Source organism: Anastrepha obliqua, chromosome 4 (assembly GCF_027943255.1).
Source record: "Anastrepha obliqua isolate idAnaObli1 chromosome 4, idAnaObli1_1.0, whole genome shotgun sequence".
Lineage (NCBI taxonomy): Eukaryota > Metazoa > Arthropoda > Insecta > Diptera > Tephritidae > Anastrepha > Anastrepha obliqua.
Window position 1 is genome coordinate 77,266,431 of NC_072895.1, and position 17,764 is coordinate 77,284,194.

The 17,764-nt window shown below is 37.4% G+C and overlaps 1 protein-coding gene across 19 annotated transcripts in view; it reads left to right on the plus strand.

Annotated features, from left to right (window-relative positions):
* The window catches only part of LOC129245563 (dystonin), a 181,339-nt gene that overhangs the window by 146,718 nt on the left and 16,857 nt on the right, over window positions 1-17,764 (plus strand). For all 19 annotated transcript variants that reach the window (XM_054883795.1, XM_054883803.1, XM_054883804.1 and 16 more), the window contains 6 exons: window positions 3,023-3,067; window positions 5,815-5,886; window positions 10,213-10,393; window positions 10,455-10,572; window positions 10,631-10,860; window positions 10,941-11,058. In XM_054883795.1, coding sequence (XP_054739770.1) covers window positions 3,023-3,067; window positions 5,815-5,886; window positions 10,213-10,393; window positions 10,455-10,572; window positions 10,631-10,860; window positions 10,941-11,058 — 764 coding nt within the window. The remainder of the gene's footprint in view (window positions 1-3,022; window positions 3,068-5,814; window positions 5,887-10,212; window positions 10,394-10,454; window positions 10,573-10,630; window positions 10,861-10,940; window positions 11,059-17,764) is intronic.

The following is a 17,764-nucleotide window of genomic DNA, read 5'->3' on the forward strand; positions in this document are numbered from 1 at the left end:
AAATCTTAATTGATTATAAAAGAGCATGCGATGACATTTTAACATTTGTATTGAGAAATATTTTCCAAAATTTGGAAAAAGGTTGTGTAAAGTTTGACAACTGATTTCGGTTGCTACTTAATCCATTGACGCAATTTGGATGTAAGGGAACAGGGGCATATGGTTGTAGGTAGTAAAAAATTGAAAAAAAACGTCGATGCAAACCATAGAATAATTTAATGTTATTTTATGAAATATACTAAATTATTTATATGTTTAACTCAACCATTCCCGTGGATTTGTCACATATGTATATAGTGGCAATGCATGAAATTGGCATCTACATATGTATATGTGCTTACTTACTGAGCTCTTTGTACTTATGTATATACTATATTTCATGGTAATTTTGTTTGTAAAACTATAATATAGTAATTTGTATTTGGTGAACAGACCCGAACGATGAGTGATTTATGGTCATCAGGTTTTTAACATCAATGCCTGCTATATCGGCAGGCGTAGCAAAGAGATTGCAGCCAATAAACTTAAATCATAAGCCTGCGAAAGCAGGGCAGTTAAGGGGAAAGTGCTGAGATAATTGCCCCTCATCCTCCATACAATTGACGTCAAAAGGACTCGAAGTAATGCCGAGTCACACAGCACGTATATTGCCCACTCTTCCCTTGAAAGAATGTGAGTGGAGATTGTTGCGCTCGGGTTAAGCAGGAATTCGACGAATCCTTGCAACAGAATTGCTTTATAATGGTATTATAGAGCCAAAATACAACTTTAGGCGAGAGGCTCCATTTTTTTCAATAGCGCCTTTGCATCCATACAAGGCTATATTGTTCCTTCCGTACATTCTCTTAAATGCTGGACTTCTACTTTAGCTTACTGTCAAGGATTGGACTTAGGTACTTCACCTTGTCACAAAGCACCAACGGAGTACCTCCTTCTCACCAGCTTCTCCAGCAAGTCATTGACAACGGCAATGCAGGGAAATGGTGAGAGTGCGGAGTGCCATTAGCCATCTGTTGGCGGAGAGAGATGCCACCCCACTCTGCCACGACCATTCTATCGCTAAGCATTCTGTTGATAAACCTGAAACCCAGTTAATCAAAAGATTTAGTGATTCCCTCCGGGAGGACATTATTAAAAGCCCCCTCGATGTCGAGAAAGGCGCCCACTACGAACTCGTTCTGATATAGGGACCCTTCTATATCTTTAACAATTGTACGAGTATGTAAGGCAGATTCTACTAATCTGCCTTTACAATAAGCATTTTGAGTATGGCTATACAGCTTGCATAGATAGGGGTTAACCAACGGCATGACACCTCCTCAGATTTCAGCAGTTGGGCAGGTATGATGCTACTGGGGCCAGGCGATTTGAAAGGCTTGAAGGTGCCAATGGCTCAAACCAGGCGGCGCTTATACAGTAACCAGCCATGGTTAGAAGAAAGGATTTTGTTTTGAAAGCCATTGGTCCTGACGTACTTAACATGCTGATTTTAAAAAACCTGGCTCCATTGGGAGTAGGGTACCTCACAAGGGTTTTCAATCTGTCTATGGCCACTCTCATTATTCCTGACAAGTGGAAATCAGGGAGAGTGGTCCCACTACTGAAACCTGGGAAACCAGCCAACCAAGGACAATCCGATAATCCGCCCGATAACTCTCCTTTCGCCAGTAGTGAAGACTCTTGCCTCCTACTGCCACTCTACACGAAACATCTGACCCCAGCCTCTCATCAGCATGGCTTCCGGCGAGTGCACAGTACCACCACAGCACTTACCGTCATAAACACCCAGATAAATCGCGGGCTCAACCAAAACCGCCCCTGCGAGAAGACTGTCCCAATAGTGTTGGACCTGAAGAAGACTTTCGACACAGTCAGGCATTTCACGCTACTAGATGACACTCCCACCAGAGCTGAAGAGATGGTTAGCTAACTATCTGAGTGGGCGACACTCGTAAATAATCTTTCGAGACGCAGGGTGGTGTCTCAACTGAGCCTGTACCACCAACTTAATGGTGACATAGCATCTAACGTACTTGAATACCTGCCTTTTAAGCCGGTCCCCTTCCTCTCCTACCGGATATTATTCGCCTCTTACTATAGGCATGCTTTACTGCGGGTGTATTTTTTGCTCCGACCCGTTGGCGCAGTGTTTGGAAGTGAGAAGAAGAGTTATCCAATAGGGTTTTTGTCTGGTATATATGTATTAATCTACAAGTAAAAATAACTAAAGGTGATTAAAATATTAATTGAGGAAAAAGACATAAATTATTTTCTCGGTAGATGGCTGTAGTGTTTAGTTTGTTCCGTTCAGTTGTGAGTTATAGAGTGTTAACAATAGAAGTCAACAAAAGGGAAATTCGATACATTTTACAGATTTTCTTTGATAAAAGCGAAAATACAAACCAGGCTGATGAAATTGCGAATGGTGTATATGGCGCCGATACTGTAACAGCTGATTACGTGCAATTTTGATTTCGTTGATTCCATTCAGGCATGTAGAAAATGTCAATCACATTAATAATCGAAGTTGAGCTGGATATTAGTAGTCGTAGCATCGCCCAGGAACGAAAGGTCGACCAGTAAACAGTTTTAAACCATTTGCAAAAACTGTATGCAAACATAATGGATTTCTGTGTGCGAAACTATTATTTCTTATTGTTATCCATATTTTTTCAAAAAAATTTTTTTATAACTTAAAACAATATTTACATAAAGGCACATGACACTCTTCGAAATGGTTATTGTTCTTATTCAAAATTCCGCTAAGGATCAACGAGTAAATCACCTTCTTATTGTGCCTTCTACAGCATGATTTAATTATAAACCAAAGAGATTTCTTTTCTTCGAATAAGGAATAAGCGCAGTTTTTAAACTCCCATTAAGTATATAAGCTCTCAGGTACATTCAGGGTTACATGCGGTATTATTTTTTATTTACCTACATGTGGTTATCTTTAGTCGTTGTTATCTTTCAGTATGTGATTTAATGTATTTGTATTTTCTTTATTTTTTTTTCTGAACAGCTTCAAGGGTTCTCGCGATCAAGGGCTCAATACGCGTAGATCTAAGTAAGTATTATACATTTATTATGTGAAGTATATGCTACATTATATAAAATTTCTGGAAATGCAGTTTAAAAAAAGTTTAATCATTGGTTATTTCTTTATCTAGATGAATAGATATATAGGGTCCGCCATATAACTTTACAGAATTAAATTGCTATAAAAAAGAAACTACTCAATATTTTTCCAAACTGTTTTTTTTTATTTTGAAGTACAATCCTTCCGGTTAATGATGGAACACAACTTCATTCATATGGCTGCCTCGGCTAGCCATGCACCATCCCATACGATCGGTCCAATTTTTCAACACATTTTCGATTATATGCGGCTGTATTTCAGCTATGACATCGCGTATGTTGGTCTTCAGTGCATCAATTGTTGCTGGTTTGTTGGCATAACACTGGTCTTTGACGGCACCCTAAAGATAATAATCCAACGGCGTCAAATCGCAGCTCCGAGGAGGCCAAACGATATCAGAAGCACATAGGCTTCATTCGGTGATTTTCTTCTTCCCATTGCCGTACGTAATTTTCGTACACATTCTGCAACATTACCATGATTTTCAAAGTAATGTCGCAATATTTCCCAGCGTTCTTTGAGCGTATACACAACCATTTTCGTTCAGCGGAAGAATAAAACTAATTTTCTGTCAAATCAGATAACAGCTAAGTGTTACCATTCTTCAAATAATACCTAGTTCAAATCCGTAACGATAGATGGCGGGCCCTGTATTATCTATCAGTTTGATAGTTTCTGCCTAAACACTTCCTCGGTTTCTTATGCCTGCATCCTCGCTATCTTCTCTGACGCGATCTGTTGCGGAGTACTTTCTTTTTGCATGTGCTGTAATCTAAAAAAGTCTGCCTGTGTATTCCACTAATCCGTTGTAGTAGCTCTAAACAAATTTTCTAAACAAAGTTTTGATCCTTTAACTGGCAATTAAAAATTTTAACTTTTGTATGGAAAATTGGGTTAAATTAAGGCTTAAATTGCTAAAACTGACCCCAGCTACGTACTTTTGAACTTTTTTGAATAAAACACAAACGGTTTGACTTTTTTAACTATTTTTTTTTTTATTATCGAGTTTGAACATATACATTTAAGTATGAAATTCGATTTCTTTTGCATGACCACCGCGTGCACGTTTTACGAAGTCCAATCGTTGAACCCAATTTTCGACCACTCTTTTACATAAATCGGCCGAAATTCCAGCAATTTCGCGTTCAATATTGGCTCTGAGCTCACAAATCGTCGCCGGCTTGTTACTGTAGACCAATGACTTCACATAACCCCAAAACGGGACGGCTTGTTAAATGGACCGTAAAATGGCCGTAATGCTCTTAAAGTAGCAGCAACAGAACGATTATTTTCATAAAAAACTTGCACGATTTGCAATCGTTGCTCAAGTGTGTAGCGTTCCATGATGAAATGTATACTAATGAAGTTTACAAATGACAAGCGAAAAATAAAAAATATTGCGTTGTTCGCCCTCCCTATCGGAAAAAAGTTGAAGCGCACCTATTGAATAACCCTATATTAGCATGACTTCCCTTGAGTGAGCATTACCACCATACTCTCCGTCAAAAACACTCGGGTTAATCGAGGAATCTGTTAGGGTGTTACCGTAGGACACTTGCTAGAACCTGAACCTCCTCCCAGGTGAGTCAGAAGGCATCTCTTCGACTACACCGATGAGATTCAGGACCAAACACGACTGCAAACACTGGGTCGGACAGTATATGTATATGCAGACATTCATCGGGAGACTCTTACCACCTTTCTAAACCCCAGACCCGCGAATGCTGCTATAAGAATCCAATCACAACCCATTGCAGATGAAGAGCTTCAACTGCCTCATTAGACCCGCGTTCAATTGTTCAATTCCGTTCTGGATATTATAACAGGTTAAACTGCTACTTAACCAGTATAGATGTGAAATGACCACCTAAAAGTAAAGTAAAGTAAAGTTACCATTATTCCCAATGACAGCGATTGTAGCATATGCAGCTGAACTCACATACATATGTACTCGTATGTATGTATGTATGCATATAGCTCACGGGGACTCCCACAGACCACTGCAGACTGTGTAGCCATCTGCACATTATCGGGATATGGTCCACTGGTTCTCGTCATTTCTGCGACCAATCCCAAGATACTTTCTCCTTGAATGTGAGGCATCTCGCACAACTCCAGCTGAAGGAAAGGCACATATGCCCAATCCAACTCAGCTCTATCTTGAGTTTAATAGGGGAACTGAGTCTGGATGAGGTACTGTGAAGAGTAGAAGGCACAAAAGACCATGAGTTCGAAATAATCGAATTAAATCTAAGTAAATAGCAGATTTACCAAAAAAAATTTTACCTGAACCACCTTGAGTTTGTTAATATTCTAAATAACTTCTTCAACCTCTTCAGTTAGCTTCGTTGGTCTGGGACTATTTTTTAATGTTTTGTGAATGGACCTAACATTTGGCAGCAATGAAATAAAATTGCTCTTAAGTGCAGACATAAATCTAGGGAGGAAATTGGTTTAATTAAATATGCAATCGAATGCATATCGAAATTTTATGCTTCAGTTTCATATTTTCAATATCACCCAATTTCGTTCATTTCACTTTCATTCCATGGAGCTTGATGCGATGACATAAAAATTATTAAACTCGAGTATGCTCTTATTATTAATACTCCTCATATTGAATGTGTATATTTTTAATATTTTACTTTACAATTCTTCTCTTCCGTTTATTTTAGTCGTTTAACACCGAGTCGTGATACTCCTGATAGAGATCGTTTACCGCATTATGGTCCTAGATTTTCAGAAAGGTAAGTGTTTTATTTTATCTAATTTCAGTTACTGGTTAAATCAACAATTGTTGTAACAGTATACTTAACTCTCTCAGTGTAGTGTACATCACCGATCATCTTCGTCTAGCTCATCTAACGGTAAGCCCAGAAAACATGCTGTTTCGACAGGTGGGGTCCAGAGGGAGAGGGGTGTTAGATGAGTAGGTTTTCATGGGGCATGTGAAAAGGTGGTTAGTGTCGTGCGGGGTGCCTTCACATGCTGGACATATATTTAGTATGTCGGGGTCAATTCTGGATAGGTAGGAGTTTAACCTGCTACAATATCCAAAACCGAGTTGTGCCAAGGTTACGCGGGTTTTTCGGGGCAGCTGGAGCTCTTCATCTGCTATGAGTGGTGATTGGACTCCGATTACGTATGCTCGTGATATGCTCCAAAGTTTGTGTTTGTTTATACTATAGCCAACAAAGTAAACTCAGTTAGGCGGTACATTTAAGTGCCGTAACTTCACGTAAATAGTATGAAACATGTTTACTAATTTATATTTATAGTTTATGTGCGAGTACTTACCAATTCCACCATCTTCGTTAGTTATTTCACGCTGCTTCCATGCTGCTTCCCTTAAATCAGCCCCACTTGGTTTTATCAAAGTGAAATACATGTCGATGTACGGCATTAATCAATTTCGTATCAAAATCACATATTTTTCGGATAATTTAAATATTCCTTCTAATTCAAAATTCACTTTTGGTTTTGCGCCTTAAATTCTTTTTGCTGTCAAATTGGCATAAGAAGTCGGAATAATCTAAAATGAAAATATCTTTACGATACATACCGTTCCACCACGTTCATTATAACCATTCGCATTATTTTAGATACAATAGATAATTAAGTGACAGTTCATTCCTCTTGAAATAATACCGGATATGTTTGTTATGACGTTAACTTTGAATAATCTTATTTGTGTAAAATTTACGCATACCATTAAATTGAATAGCAATCCCTTTGCCAGTTTAAGCAGAGGCTTTTAGCATACGAGTATTCATGATAAGGCGCAGCAACAGCTCTATTGCGAAGTCATGGATGTGTTTAAAAAAACTAGCATTGGTGGAATCGTGAAAAATTCCAAATGAGCTACCAAATTGTCAGATGGCATACATATGTACCATACTAGTGAATCCGTATATCCTTAAAACGCAACAATCGTTGGCAAGAAATTTTAAGGAGAGATTTTGAAAATTGTTTCTGCATTAAACCAATTTAAATCGTACCGTAAAACTCAACAACTGTTTATCTCTTCAAAAAATATTTCAGTTTGAAGTTGCATTCCTATGATAATAATTTAAAAATAATAATAAATTTAACAATAATAAATAATAAAAACCAACACAACTTATCACCCACAATGCAAGCTCACCACTGAAAGACATTTGATGACAATTATCCGGACACTAAAAAACTCCTCCTCGTTTGAAACCGTCGCCCACTCTGGAACCGCTTTCGCATTACTTCGGAATGGCGTTCCATGTTCCTCATTACAAAAGTCTATGCCTGCATGCTAACTTCTAACGTTCTTGGTTAGAAGTATGAACTTGTCACCTTTGTATTCGTATCATTACTTGGTTAAGTTTTCTACGAGCTTCTTCAAAGTTTCGTGCTGTGATGACTGCTGCGATATCGTCTGTGTATCCGATTAGAAAGTTACTATCAGGCATTTCTATATTAAATATCCCGTCATTGCTAATGTTCCACAAGTCGGGACCGAAAATTGATTCTTGTGCCGCTGCGGATGTGGCGTCTATATAACGAGAACCCTCTGAGGTCTGACAGACGAGTTTGCGGTCTCGTAAATAACTCCTCATTATGCGCCATTCATCTTACACTCTTGAAATCGCTCCTTACATCTAAGGTGGCAAGGAGGACTATACTTCTAAATTGTGTACTGCCCTGTTGTGCTGCTCTTACGCTGTTTATGATAGTTTCGATTGTCCTATTGTAGACTTTGTGCGTCTAAGGCTGTGCTGTCTTGCTGATAATCCTCCGGCGTTATCTATGGCTGCGGCCAGTCGAGGTTTGATCAATCTTTCAAGGAGCTTGCTTGCTGTGTCGAGCAGAAATAATGGCCGGAAAATGGAAAATTCGGGAAAATTCACTCTCTTAGACAGGCGTCGTACATGTCTTTGGACTTGTGGTCGCATTTTTGCGATCTCCTTGAGGACTTTTGCGCAACTGACTGGAGTTCCTCTCAGGTAAATATTGCAGGCTCTTCTGTCACGTTTATTTCAGACTCAATGCCTTCTCTGAATTCGTGATTTGGAAAGAGTTCTTTTACGATGTGGTCCATCGCACTCGAGCATAGTTCCGGTAGAGGTATCCTGGGTACCAGTTCCTTCCTCATAATCTTCTAACCAAGTCTCCAGGGGCCCTATTTAGATCTGCCCGGAGTTCCTCCCATTTTTCTTTCCTGCTATTTGCAATAGCGTCCTTTAGCTGCCTCTTTCCACTCATGTATGCTTCTGCGTCCACAGTGGCTAGCCCGGTTCGTCTGGCTCTGGTGTATTTCCGTCCGAGGCGAAAACAGTCACGCCCCAATTCGGCTATTTTCTCCGTCCACCAATATAGAGAACTTTTATGGTTTTCCTTTTTAGAGTCGGCATCGCTTTATTACAAGGTTGTTTGATGCGAAGCATTTCTGTGTCTCCGGTGTCAACGGTGGCTATTAGCACTTCGCGATTAAGCTTTGATACATGCGACTTCCATATACCATATATTCACCTTATATTCGCCTCAGGTGGTCCCTTATGTTCTACTCTAAACGAAATATATTGGTGGTCGCTGACGGTGAAGTCTTCGAGGACCTTCCATGTCTTCACTAGTCCAGCAATGCCATCAGATACGAGCATGATATCAAGTGGTGTTTCTTCGAAACGGAGTTCGTCTGTGTGTTTTGGGAAGTGATGTCCATGAGACAAATATGCTGCACACTTATTTCTACGATAGAAATCCAACTTTCTACAGCTCTGCCAAATGCTATTAAAAAATGCATAATATTCCCCCCTCTAAGGATGTTACGACTTTTTACCGTATAAATAAGTAAATAAGTAAATAGTTAAACCTTGTCAATATGTGGGCCTTTAAAATAAGGGAGGATGTTCGGCTAGCTTCTAGTATATATCAACTTCGACTCGGCAGGAACGAGTAATGGAGTAATATTTCTCTTTCTTTACGTACCACCGCCGAAGAAGAAATTGGATTTCGACGAGCCCGAAAAAACAATTGGTACGACGAGGAATGTCATGCTCCCGCGGAAAGAAAGGATGCTGCCTATAGAGCCACGCTGCGATCGGGCGCAACGCGAGACATGTGTGATCGCTACCGAGAGCTAAGAAAGGAAGAGAGACATATTATCCGAAAGAAAAAACGAGTGGCCGAAATACGGGAGTGCGAGGAGCTTGAGATGCTGGCCAATAGCAACAATGCCGCTACCAGAAAGTTCGGCGGCATACAGAAGGCTTTAAGACCGAGGCGATTCCCTTTAAGAACAAAGACGGCGATCTGGTGACTGACATCTAGAGTATACTTAAATTATGGAGGGAACAGTTCTCAAGCCTGTTAAATAGTGAAAGCTGCGCATGTCACAGAGAATGTGAAGATCCCGATACCCCAACCGTTGACTACGAAACTGTCGTTCCGCTACCCGACCTTGACGAGGTTGTGAAAGCAACCCTGTGTGCTCTGCTCAATCCATAAGGAGGGCGATGCTGCAATCTTTGCAACGCTATGTTATTACTTACTCAATGATTGAAATGAACATTTGGCAGTAATATATATATGTTTTTAATTAAATAAAAGTCAAAAAATACATTTTTTTATTATAAAAATCGTAACGGGTTGGAAATCTGGTTTTGCTTATATACCAAAATGTAATGTCTAACTAGCGAAGCTCTGCGAATTTTCTATACAAAGTATTGATTAAGAAAAGAATAAACACAGGAATAACCTAACATACGGCTAATCGAAAATAAAAAACGTTCATCTTTTATTGGGATCATAAGTTAAGTAAACAGAATATTGAACGGAACAGTTAAGCTTGTATTTAATAGTATTACAATTTGTGATAGGCGCTTCGGCCCGATCGGTGTGACTTATAGTGATGCATCCTTGTAATTTAGCGTCTGTTTGGTTTGATATCTTCAATAATCAAGGGGGTTATTTCCTTTCTTTGCGAAGTTTGGAAAATAATATTAAACAATTTCTTTAAAGGGCAGGCTTTGGAATTGAAGCTTTAAATCTTTTTGATTCAAAAACATGTATTTAATTGCACTTTCTAAATTTTATTATTACAGCGTGAGTTCAGTCGCTCAAGACTTAGAGTTTCGGTCGCCGCGTGCAAGTTTGTTGTGGGACAAATGGCGTTATGTTTGGATGTTGTCATGGGAGCGGCAACGTCGTCTTCATGACCATATGATGCATTTGAAGGACATGGAACGCGTACGAAACTTCAGTTGGGATGATTGGAGAAAAAGAGTATGCTTTAAATTTGTATGCCATAATATGAACGAAATGTTTTAAGTTGTGCTCTCTTTAGTTCCTTAAGTACATGAATCACAAGAAATCACGACTGACAGATCTATTTCGTAAAATGGATAAGGACAACAATGGTCTCATCCCACGAAGTGAATTCATGGACGGCATATTGAATACAAGTATATAATAAAATTATTCAGTGCATAATAACAACAAGACTTAATGACTCTTCTTTAGAATTCGATACATCTCGTATGGAAATGAGCGCTGTAGCGGATTTATTTGATCGGAACGGTGAAGGTCTTATTGATTGGCAAGAATTTATTGCTGCCTTGAGGCCTGATTGGCAGGAACGTAAACCTGTAACGGATTCCGATAAAATACACGATGAAGTAAAGCGGCTAGTTATGCTGTGCACTTGCAGGCAAAAGTTCCGTGTATTCCAAGTAGGAGAAGGCAAATATAGAGTAAGTTTTACTAATTTGGCTAAAATATTGTATATGAATTTAAAACTCAAATACTCAATATTTAATTGATATGAAAATAGTTTGGCGACTCCCAAAAACTGCGCCTGGTGCGTATTTTGCGAAGCACCGTTATGGTTCGAGTTGGAGGCGGCTGGGTTGCACTTGATGAATTTTTACAAAAGAATGACCCTTGTAGAGGTGAGTTTTCGGTATTAATTGGTATTACGCTTAAGTTAGAGATATTTTATTATTATTATTATTAGATATGTATATTAAAAATACTTACACCTAAATAAAGGCAAAGAGTACTAGCTGACAAAAACATGCTAGGCATAGTCGGACATTAGTAAAATGCTTTTAAATTTTAAATTGAGTATTTTTTTCATACTTACTGGCATAATAAACGGAATATGGCATACATATTTTTATTATACCAAAATACAAGTATTACGGAAGATATTTGTAAGACTCGTTGTGAATGTTAAATTACTTCAATACTGTGCTAGCAGCTCTCTGTCCTCGACTTATTTCAGCACGCGTACCTCATACATATGCACTGCATGAAAAGATCAAAACGCGACCTATTCTGTTTGTGAAATACATAGTTTTATCGATTTCTTGCATTCCCCATATTTGAATAAATTTGTATCAATTTAGCCAGGAAGTAAGAATGGTTACTTCAAGCCCTCTTCTTCATTTTCATAATAACTTTATAACTGTTTTAATGACTTACAGACAGAATTTATTACCGTCTGGAAATAATATAAGTTTTTAAAGCTCGGGCGAAGTCCTAAACAGGCTACTCCCAGGCGTAAAATCAGTTTATTTACCTACCCAAACGACCTAAAATGGGACCTCTGTAATTCCTCGGAACGCGGATCAGAGCATCATGATTCCCCTTCTCGAACATGATTCCCCTTCATCAGGTTGCAACAGACACAGCAGCATGTACAGTAAGGCCAATGTAGTTAACTTCACCAGCCCCGCACACTCCGAAACGTGACGGCTATCCCCGGAAGTGTGTCATATCTTCTAAATTACCCCCTTAAATTTACATATTTAACACCTTGTTGTTGTTATAGCAGTTTGAAAATTCGTCATACATGTACGAGTAATGCTGCTCCGGGGTCGTTTCGGTAACGTTGATCCAACTGTCATTGTTGTTTTTGTTGTTGTTGTTGTAGCAGCATAAATATTCCCCATACATATACGGGGAATGCTGCTGAAGAGACAGTCCCTGGCCGGATATAAATACGGGTCGTTCCGGTTACGTAGAACCGACTGTCGTGGGAACGATATTGAACACCTCTTTCCCTTTGGCTTCACCTCGAAATAACCCGTTTCCCAGGCATTTGATTAGATGTGATCGACGACGATGACGATTTATGGCTGCACGGCTCTAAGCAGGCATCTGTAAGCTGCTACATCAACAACAATATGAGCTACGTCGCGACTCAGGCCAGACATCAATTAGCCTGTAGAGAGGCAATAAAGTATTTGGTAACGCCGATTATTAGAAGGCAGTATAATCATAGGAGCCGAATGCTCTAAATACACAAATAATATATTACCTAGTGACAATATTTGAACACACAAAACGGATTGAAAAATGTAAGCAATCGGTTGACTCAGTGGATAATAGCCATTGGAAATAGACGCACAGGAAAAATTTCATAAGAAAACGTGAAACGATTGTTTGAAACCATCACTCGTTAGTTTAATCACTTCCGTTGCATTTGGTCCTATCTTATCATAATCAAAAATTAAGAATCGTTTAGACTTTGGTTTTCTCTATACCACTCAGGTCACTGTTGAATTGTGAGAAGCTGCCACCAATAGAGCCGATTGATTTCAAAAGGTTCAGCTATTTGTACCAGCTGCTGACCGATGAAAAAATTACCCGATCTTAAAACGTTAATATTTTTGGCATCACCCAGTGGCGCGTTTTATTAACTTATTTATAACTAATTCATTGTCAAATTTTGAGATAATTCAATATGGTTTAAGCCAGCAGATGACTTAAAAAATGCAAAAATTTTATTTTTTAACATTCATTTTAAAATTTTTCTTACGGGCAGAAATTGGAGAATTAAAATTATATAATAACGGAAGCCTGGTAAAATTTACACATTATTGACAAAGAAAAGTCTATTCCTGAAAAGTATTTTTTAACTTTGTTGCAGTATAATACATTTTACAAAAACGAGCACAAAATTTTCGTATCTCTTGATAATACTGCATCGACGAATACATATAGTATATCATAAAAGTAACTAATTGGGAAATTATTTTCCGACTAACTAGGTAATGTATATCCACTTGCCAGAAAAAGTATCTGTACACAAATGACTATGGTTAGGTATACGAGATGTGTTCAAAAAATAAGGTGAAGGTTTCAAATTTCGCGGGCTACGTACATTCGACTTACGATTATTATTATTTTTTTATGTTGGTACACTCTTCTTGAAGATTTGTTCAAAGTTTTAGCAATATAACATGTTTAGTTTGTTTGTGAAAGGCATAAATAAGACAAGTGTTTTGCGTGTTCGGCGATTTTCTGCTCCGTTTTTTTTTATGAGGATACTCCACGAGTATATTTGAATTAATGAATCTAATCAGAGAAAGAGATAGAAAAGAATAGAGGCAGAAACAAAGGTGGTTAGGCCTTTGAGAATTTTCCAGATTCTTTGGCAAATCTGTAAATATCCTCCAGTTTTAGAGAACGAATATTACTCATTCTGACGGCATCGGAACTCAAAACTCGTAGCCTTGCTCTAGCAAGACAGAACACTCACAGAGAAAGTACTCAGTGCTATTCGCCTCCTCCAAGCAAGACAGGCACATCGGGTCCTCAATGATTTCAATGGTGGTCATATGTTGATCCCATGGGCTGTGTCCTGTAATAATACCGACCATCAGCTGAACGGCTTCATCGACCATCGCTCTTTATGTAAATTGCATACATAATCGCTGATCCAATTTATGATTCCTGCGGAACTGATTCCGATTATTGGCTCTGGCCTTGTGGGGTAACCGCTGATCCACGGTTGGCCAATTCATCGGCAATTTCGTTTCCTTGAACATCGGAGTGTCCTGGAACTCATATAAGTACAAGCCTGTCATATCTTGCGACAGAATTAAGCTTCTTCTTACATTCTTGAACAATCTTTGAGGTTAGCTTCGCATTATCCAGGGCCTTTAGTGCAGCCTGACTGTCACTGAAAATTCCAATCTGTTTCCCGCTCCATCTCCTCTCGATTATTCATTGGGCTACTTTCAGGATGGCAAAAATTTCCGTTTGAAAAACAGTTGCCATTTCCTCCATAGCATAGTGATACTTATTACTATGGTTTAAGTACCATCCGGCTCCAGACTCTATTTCATTCTTGTACCCATCGGTGAAGAAAATATCCGTCAAACCTCCCTGGATGCATTCTGGAAGAATGAGAAATAATGAAGTTCTGGCGCAAAACTAAAAATGTTGACTTACTACAACTGAGCTGCTGTACCGTCGGAATATACGTAATATCAGAATTGTATTTCGGAACTTCACATTTAAAAATTTGGTTCTTCTTAAAGGGAAAGCTCTGAAGTCAATTTGAAGTAGCTTTAAATGGAGTTTTTCATCTTTGAAATATAAATTAAATAATCTAAGATATATGTATACTATATATAAACCCAAAATTTTTTGAAATAAGGTACAAATTTCGTAAGCTCTTTTCTTTCATTTTATCATGTACGAGTATATTGGTAATACAGACAAAACATCAGGCTCAATATGATTTAGTTATAAAGAACTAGTGAAGTGAATTAATTTAAATTTAAATTGAACTAATTTAAAATACCTATTTTAATGTTATAAAAAACTATTTTTAGAATAATAACTATATTAATTATTTAACATTAATACCAGCTTTGTGCGGAAACGGAAATGGTCATTTAACAATTATGAAAAAGTCCAAAAAGTGAATAAACAGCATAAATGCATAATTTCGTAGGTTCATTTACATTTTAGTTTTGGTACAATAACACGTAATAATGCTTTAGATAATGTAATATCTTAACATCATTAGCATGCTTTTAATAAATAATTAATCATTTAGTTTTTGCAACTCATAAGCAAGCGCTTGGAATTCTACTGATTTTTATACTGCACGATATTTTATAACGAAATACATTATTTATCATTATTACTGAAATTCATGCAGACTAAAAAAACGCTAAATAAATGTAATAGCATGCGCACACTATACTAATTTGAGGGGGGAAACCGGTTTAGGTTCCGAAATTTTTCTATTTTTCGTGAATTTTTTTAACAAGGAAGGAATAATCAGAAAGTGTTTAAACTTAAAGGGTTTTTATTCATATTTTTAAGTACACTTTTAAATTTTTCCAAGCTATTTCCGCCGGAAATAGTGTCGTTAGAGCATGCTGTTCATGGACGATCGCCATCCGAGTATCTGGCTGGTGGGCATTCCTGAAGTTGTAATTTTTCTCCGTAATCAACTATTTTTTTCCATTCACAACATGTTTCCTAAGAATATGAACCTAATTTTGATAAAATAACATTGAAAATTGCATGTTTTTGAGGCGCTTGAACACAATGTAATTTTTTCATACCATATTTTTTCTACTATTTCGCTTAAAAAAATATTTTGAATGATAATATATTCCTAGAATTAGGTTCATATAAATTAGAATTGAATAAAGAACACTCCTAAAAAATTGCATCATGATTGGTCGATAACTTTTTTAGCTAGAGTGCCCACCAGTTGAAAAAAGTCGTTTCGAGAAAAACGCCATTCTAAGTACCCCGTGCTACGGGGCCGAACCGACGGGCGGTCACTTAAGTGCTCATAGAATCGGGAATAATGCGAATTTTCTTTTACAATTTTTACCACATATTCTTGAGTAGTTATACTAACAATTTATGCAATTAAAAAAATTTCGATTTTTTGATCAGTCTAAACTGGTTTCCCCCCTTAAAGAAAACTTAAAAATATTGTTACAGAATTTTCAGAAATCCAGTTATTATTTCTTCTGTTGTTCTTTGATGTCCGTTGATCGATTGAGAGTACGAAAATCATATATCCGTAAAGTTTTACAAACATTGTAGTAGAGGCTTATTCAAGTATTGAAAATGCCATTTTCCCTCCGGATAGAGAATTTGGTCGTCAACCACAACTTGCTGCTAATTTTATTTGTAATCTGCATATTTTAATTATGCTCAATAGCTCAAAGCAATTGAAACCACATATTTGACAAAGATATGTATAACTCATGGAATTGTGTCTCCAATTTTACATTCAATGCATAATTTATAAAAAGCTTAATCATTATCCGAGATTATCCTACTTTACTTCGTTTTAAATCTGAACTGTGACTACTTTAAGTCTGTGATTCGCTAGCTGAAAAAGTTTTTGCCACGCACTTATTGTAAATGGCTGCGTAGTAGTTGTTTAACATGGCGGTAGACACCTGACATGGTATAACGCACGTATGATGTCGGACTTCTATATAGTCTAATTGACTATCAGGATCTGCAGGCTGATCATCATAACCTCCAATTTTAAAGCGCTGAAGCTATCATTTAGAACACATTCATTAATCTTCCGCAAAGATTTTATCACTTTCAAATAATAACAATGTCCGATAAATAGGACTTGGGTGGTCATTGAATATGTATATTTGCGAACGGCCCTTTTAAGCGCGGCCGCCGTAGCCGAATGGGTTGGTGCGTGATCACCATTCGGAATTCACAGAGAGAACGTTGGTTCGAATCTCGGTGAAAGCAAAATTAATAAAAACATTTTTCTAATAGCGGTTGCCCCTCGGCAGGCAATGGCAAACCTCCGAGTATATTTCTGCGATGAAAAAGCTCCTCGTAAAAATATCTGCCGTTCGGAGTCGGCTTGAAACTGTAGGCCCCTCCATTTGTGGAACAACATCAAAACGCACACCACAAATAGGAGGAGGAGCTCGGCCAAACACCCAAAAAGGGTGTACGCGCCAATTATATATATACATATATATATATGATATTGACATATGATATTGACATATGTATGAGGTAATAGACAAAAAGAAATTTCATTTCGAGCAAGTTGTGCTGCTTTACAATTTCTTTATTTTTCTATCCCATTTGAATATTTATTATTTAGTTATTTTCAAGAAGTCAAGAAAATATAATTTCAGACTGACTACTAAAACTAAAGACTAAAGAAAATATATAAGTAAACATAATTCATAAAAGTTCACTTGACGACTCACTACAACTATATGTAAATGAGACGGTTCACACAAATTTTTATAATATAACTTCCCTTAACATAATTAACCTTCGCTTCGATCTCCTCCTATAATTTGTGGTGTGCGGCTTGATGTTGCTCCACAACTTGGGCAATGTCACAAATCTTGGTGTGTAAAATAACAATCAACTTTCACATTGCATCAATAACATTTACTAGCATGGCATACGATTTTTAATTATCCTCACAAAACTCGCTTGTGACGATATGTATTTCCCAAGTTAATATACTCATAAACAACGCAACTGCTGCTGATAAGTTTAATCCTCAAAATTTAAGTGGCTAAAAATATAAATAGCACCCCACGTTTGCAAATACATAACATTTCACTTTAATTTAACGTTTCTATTTAATTTTTCTTTCACTCTATATTCTAGTCTTTTTTTTTTTACTTTTGTTAATGTGCATGCATTTCATATTAAATTTATTTCGCTCTATTTTAGTAAGATTTATTGTGACGTTTTTATTTAATTTTTTTTTTTGGTTGCCTTTTTAACTATTATTTTCAATCTTTTATTTTATTTTTCAAACCTGTTTACCGATCCTGAAATCCTAAATAATATAATATGTTAAACGCACTTCATTGCCGGCGCTGA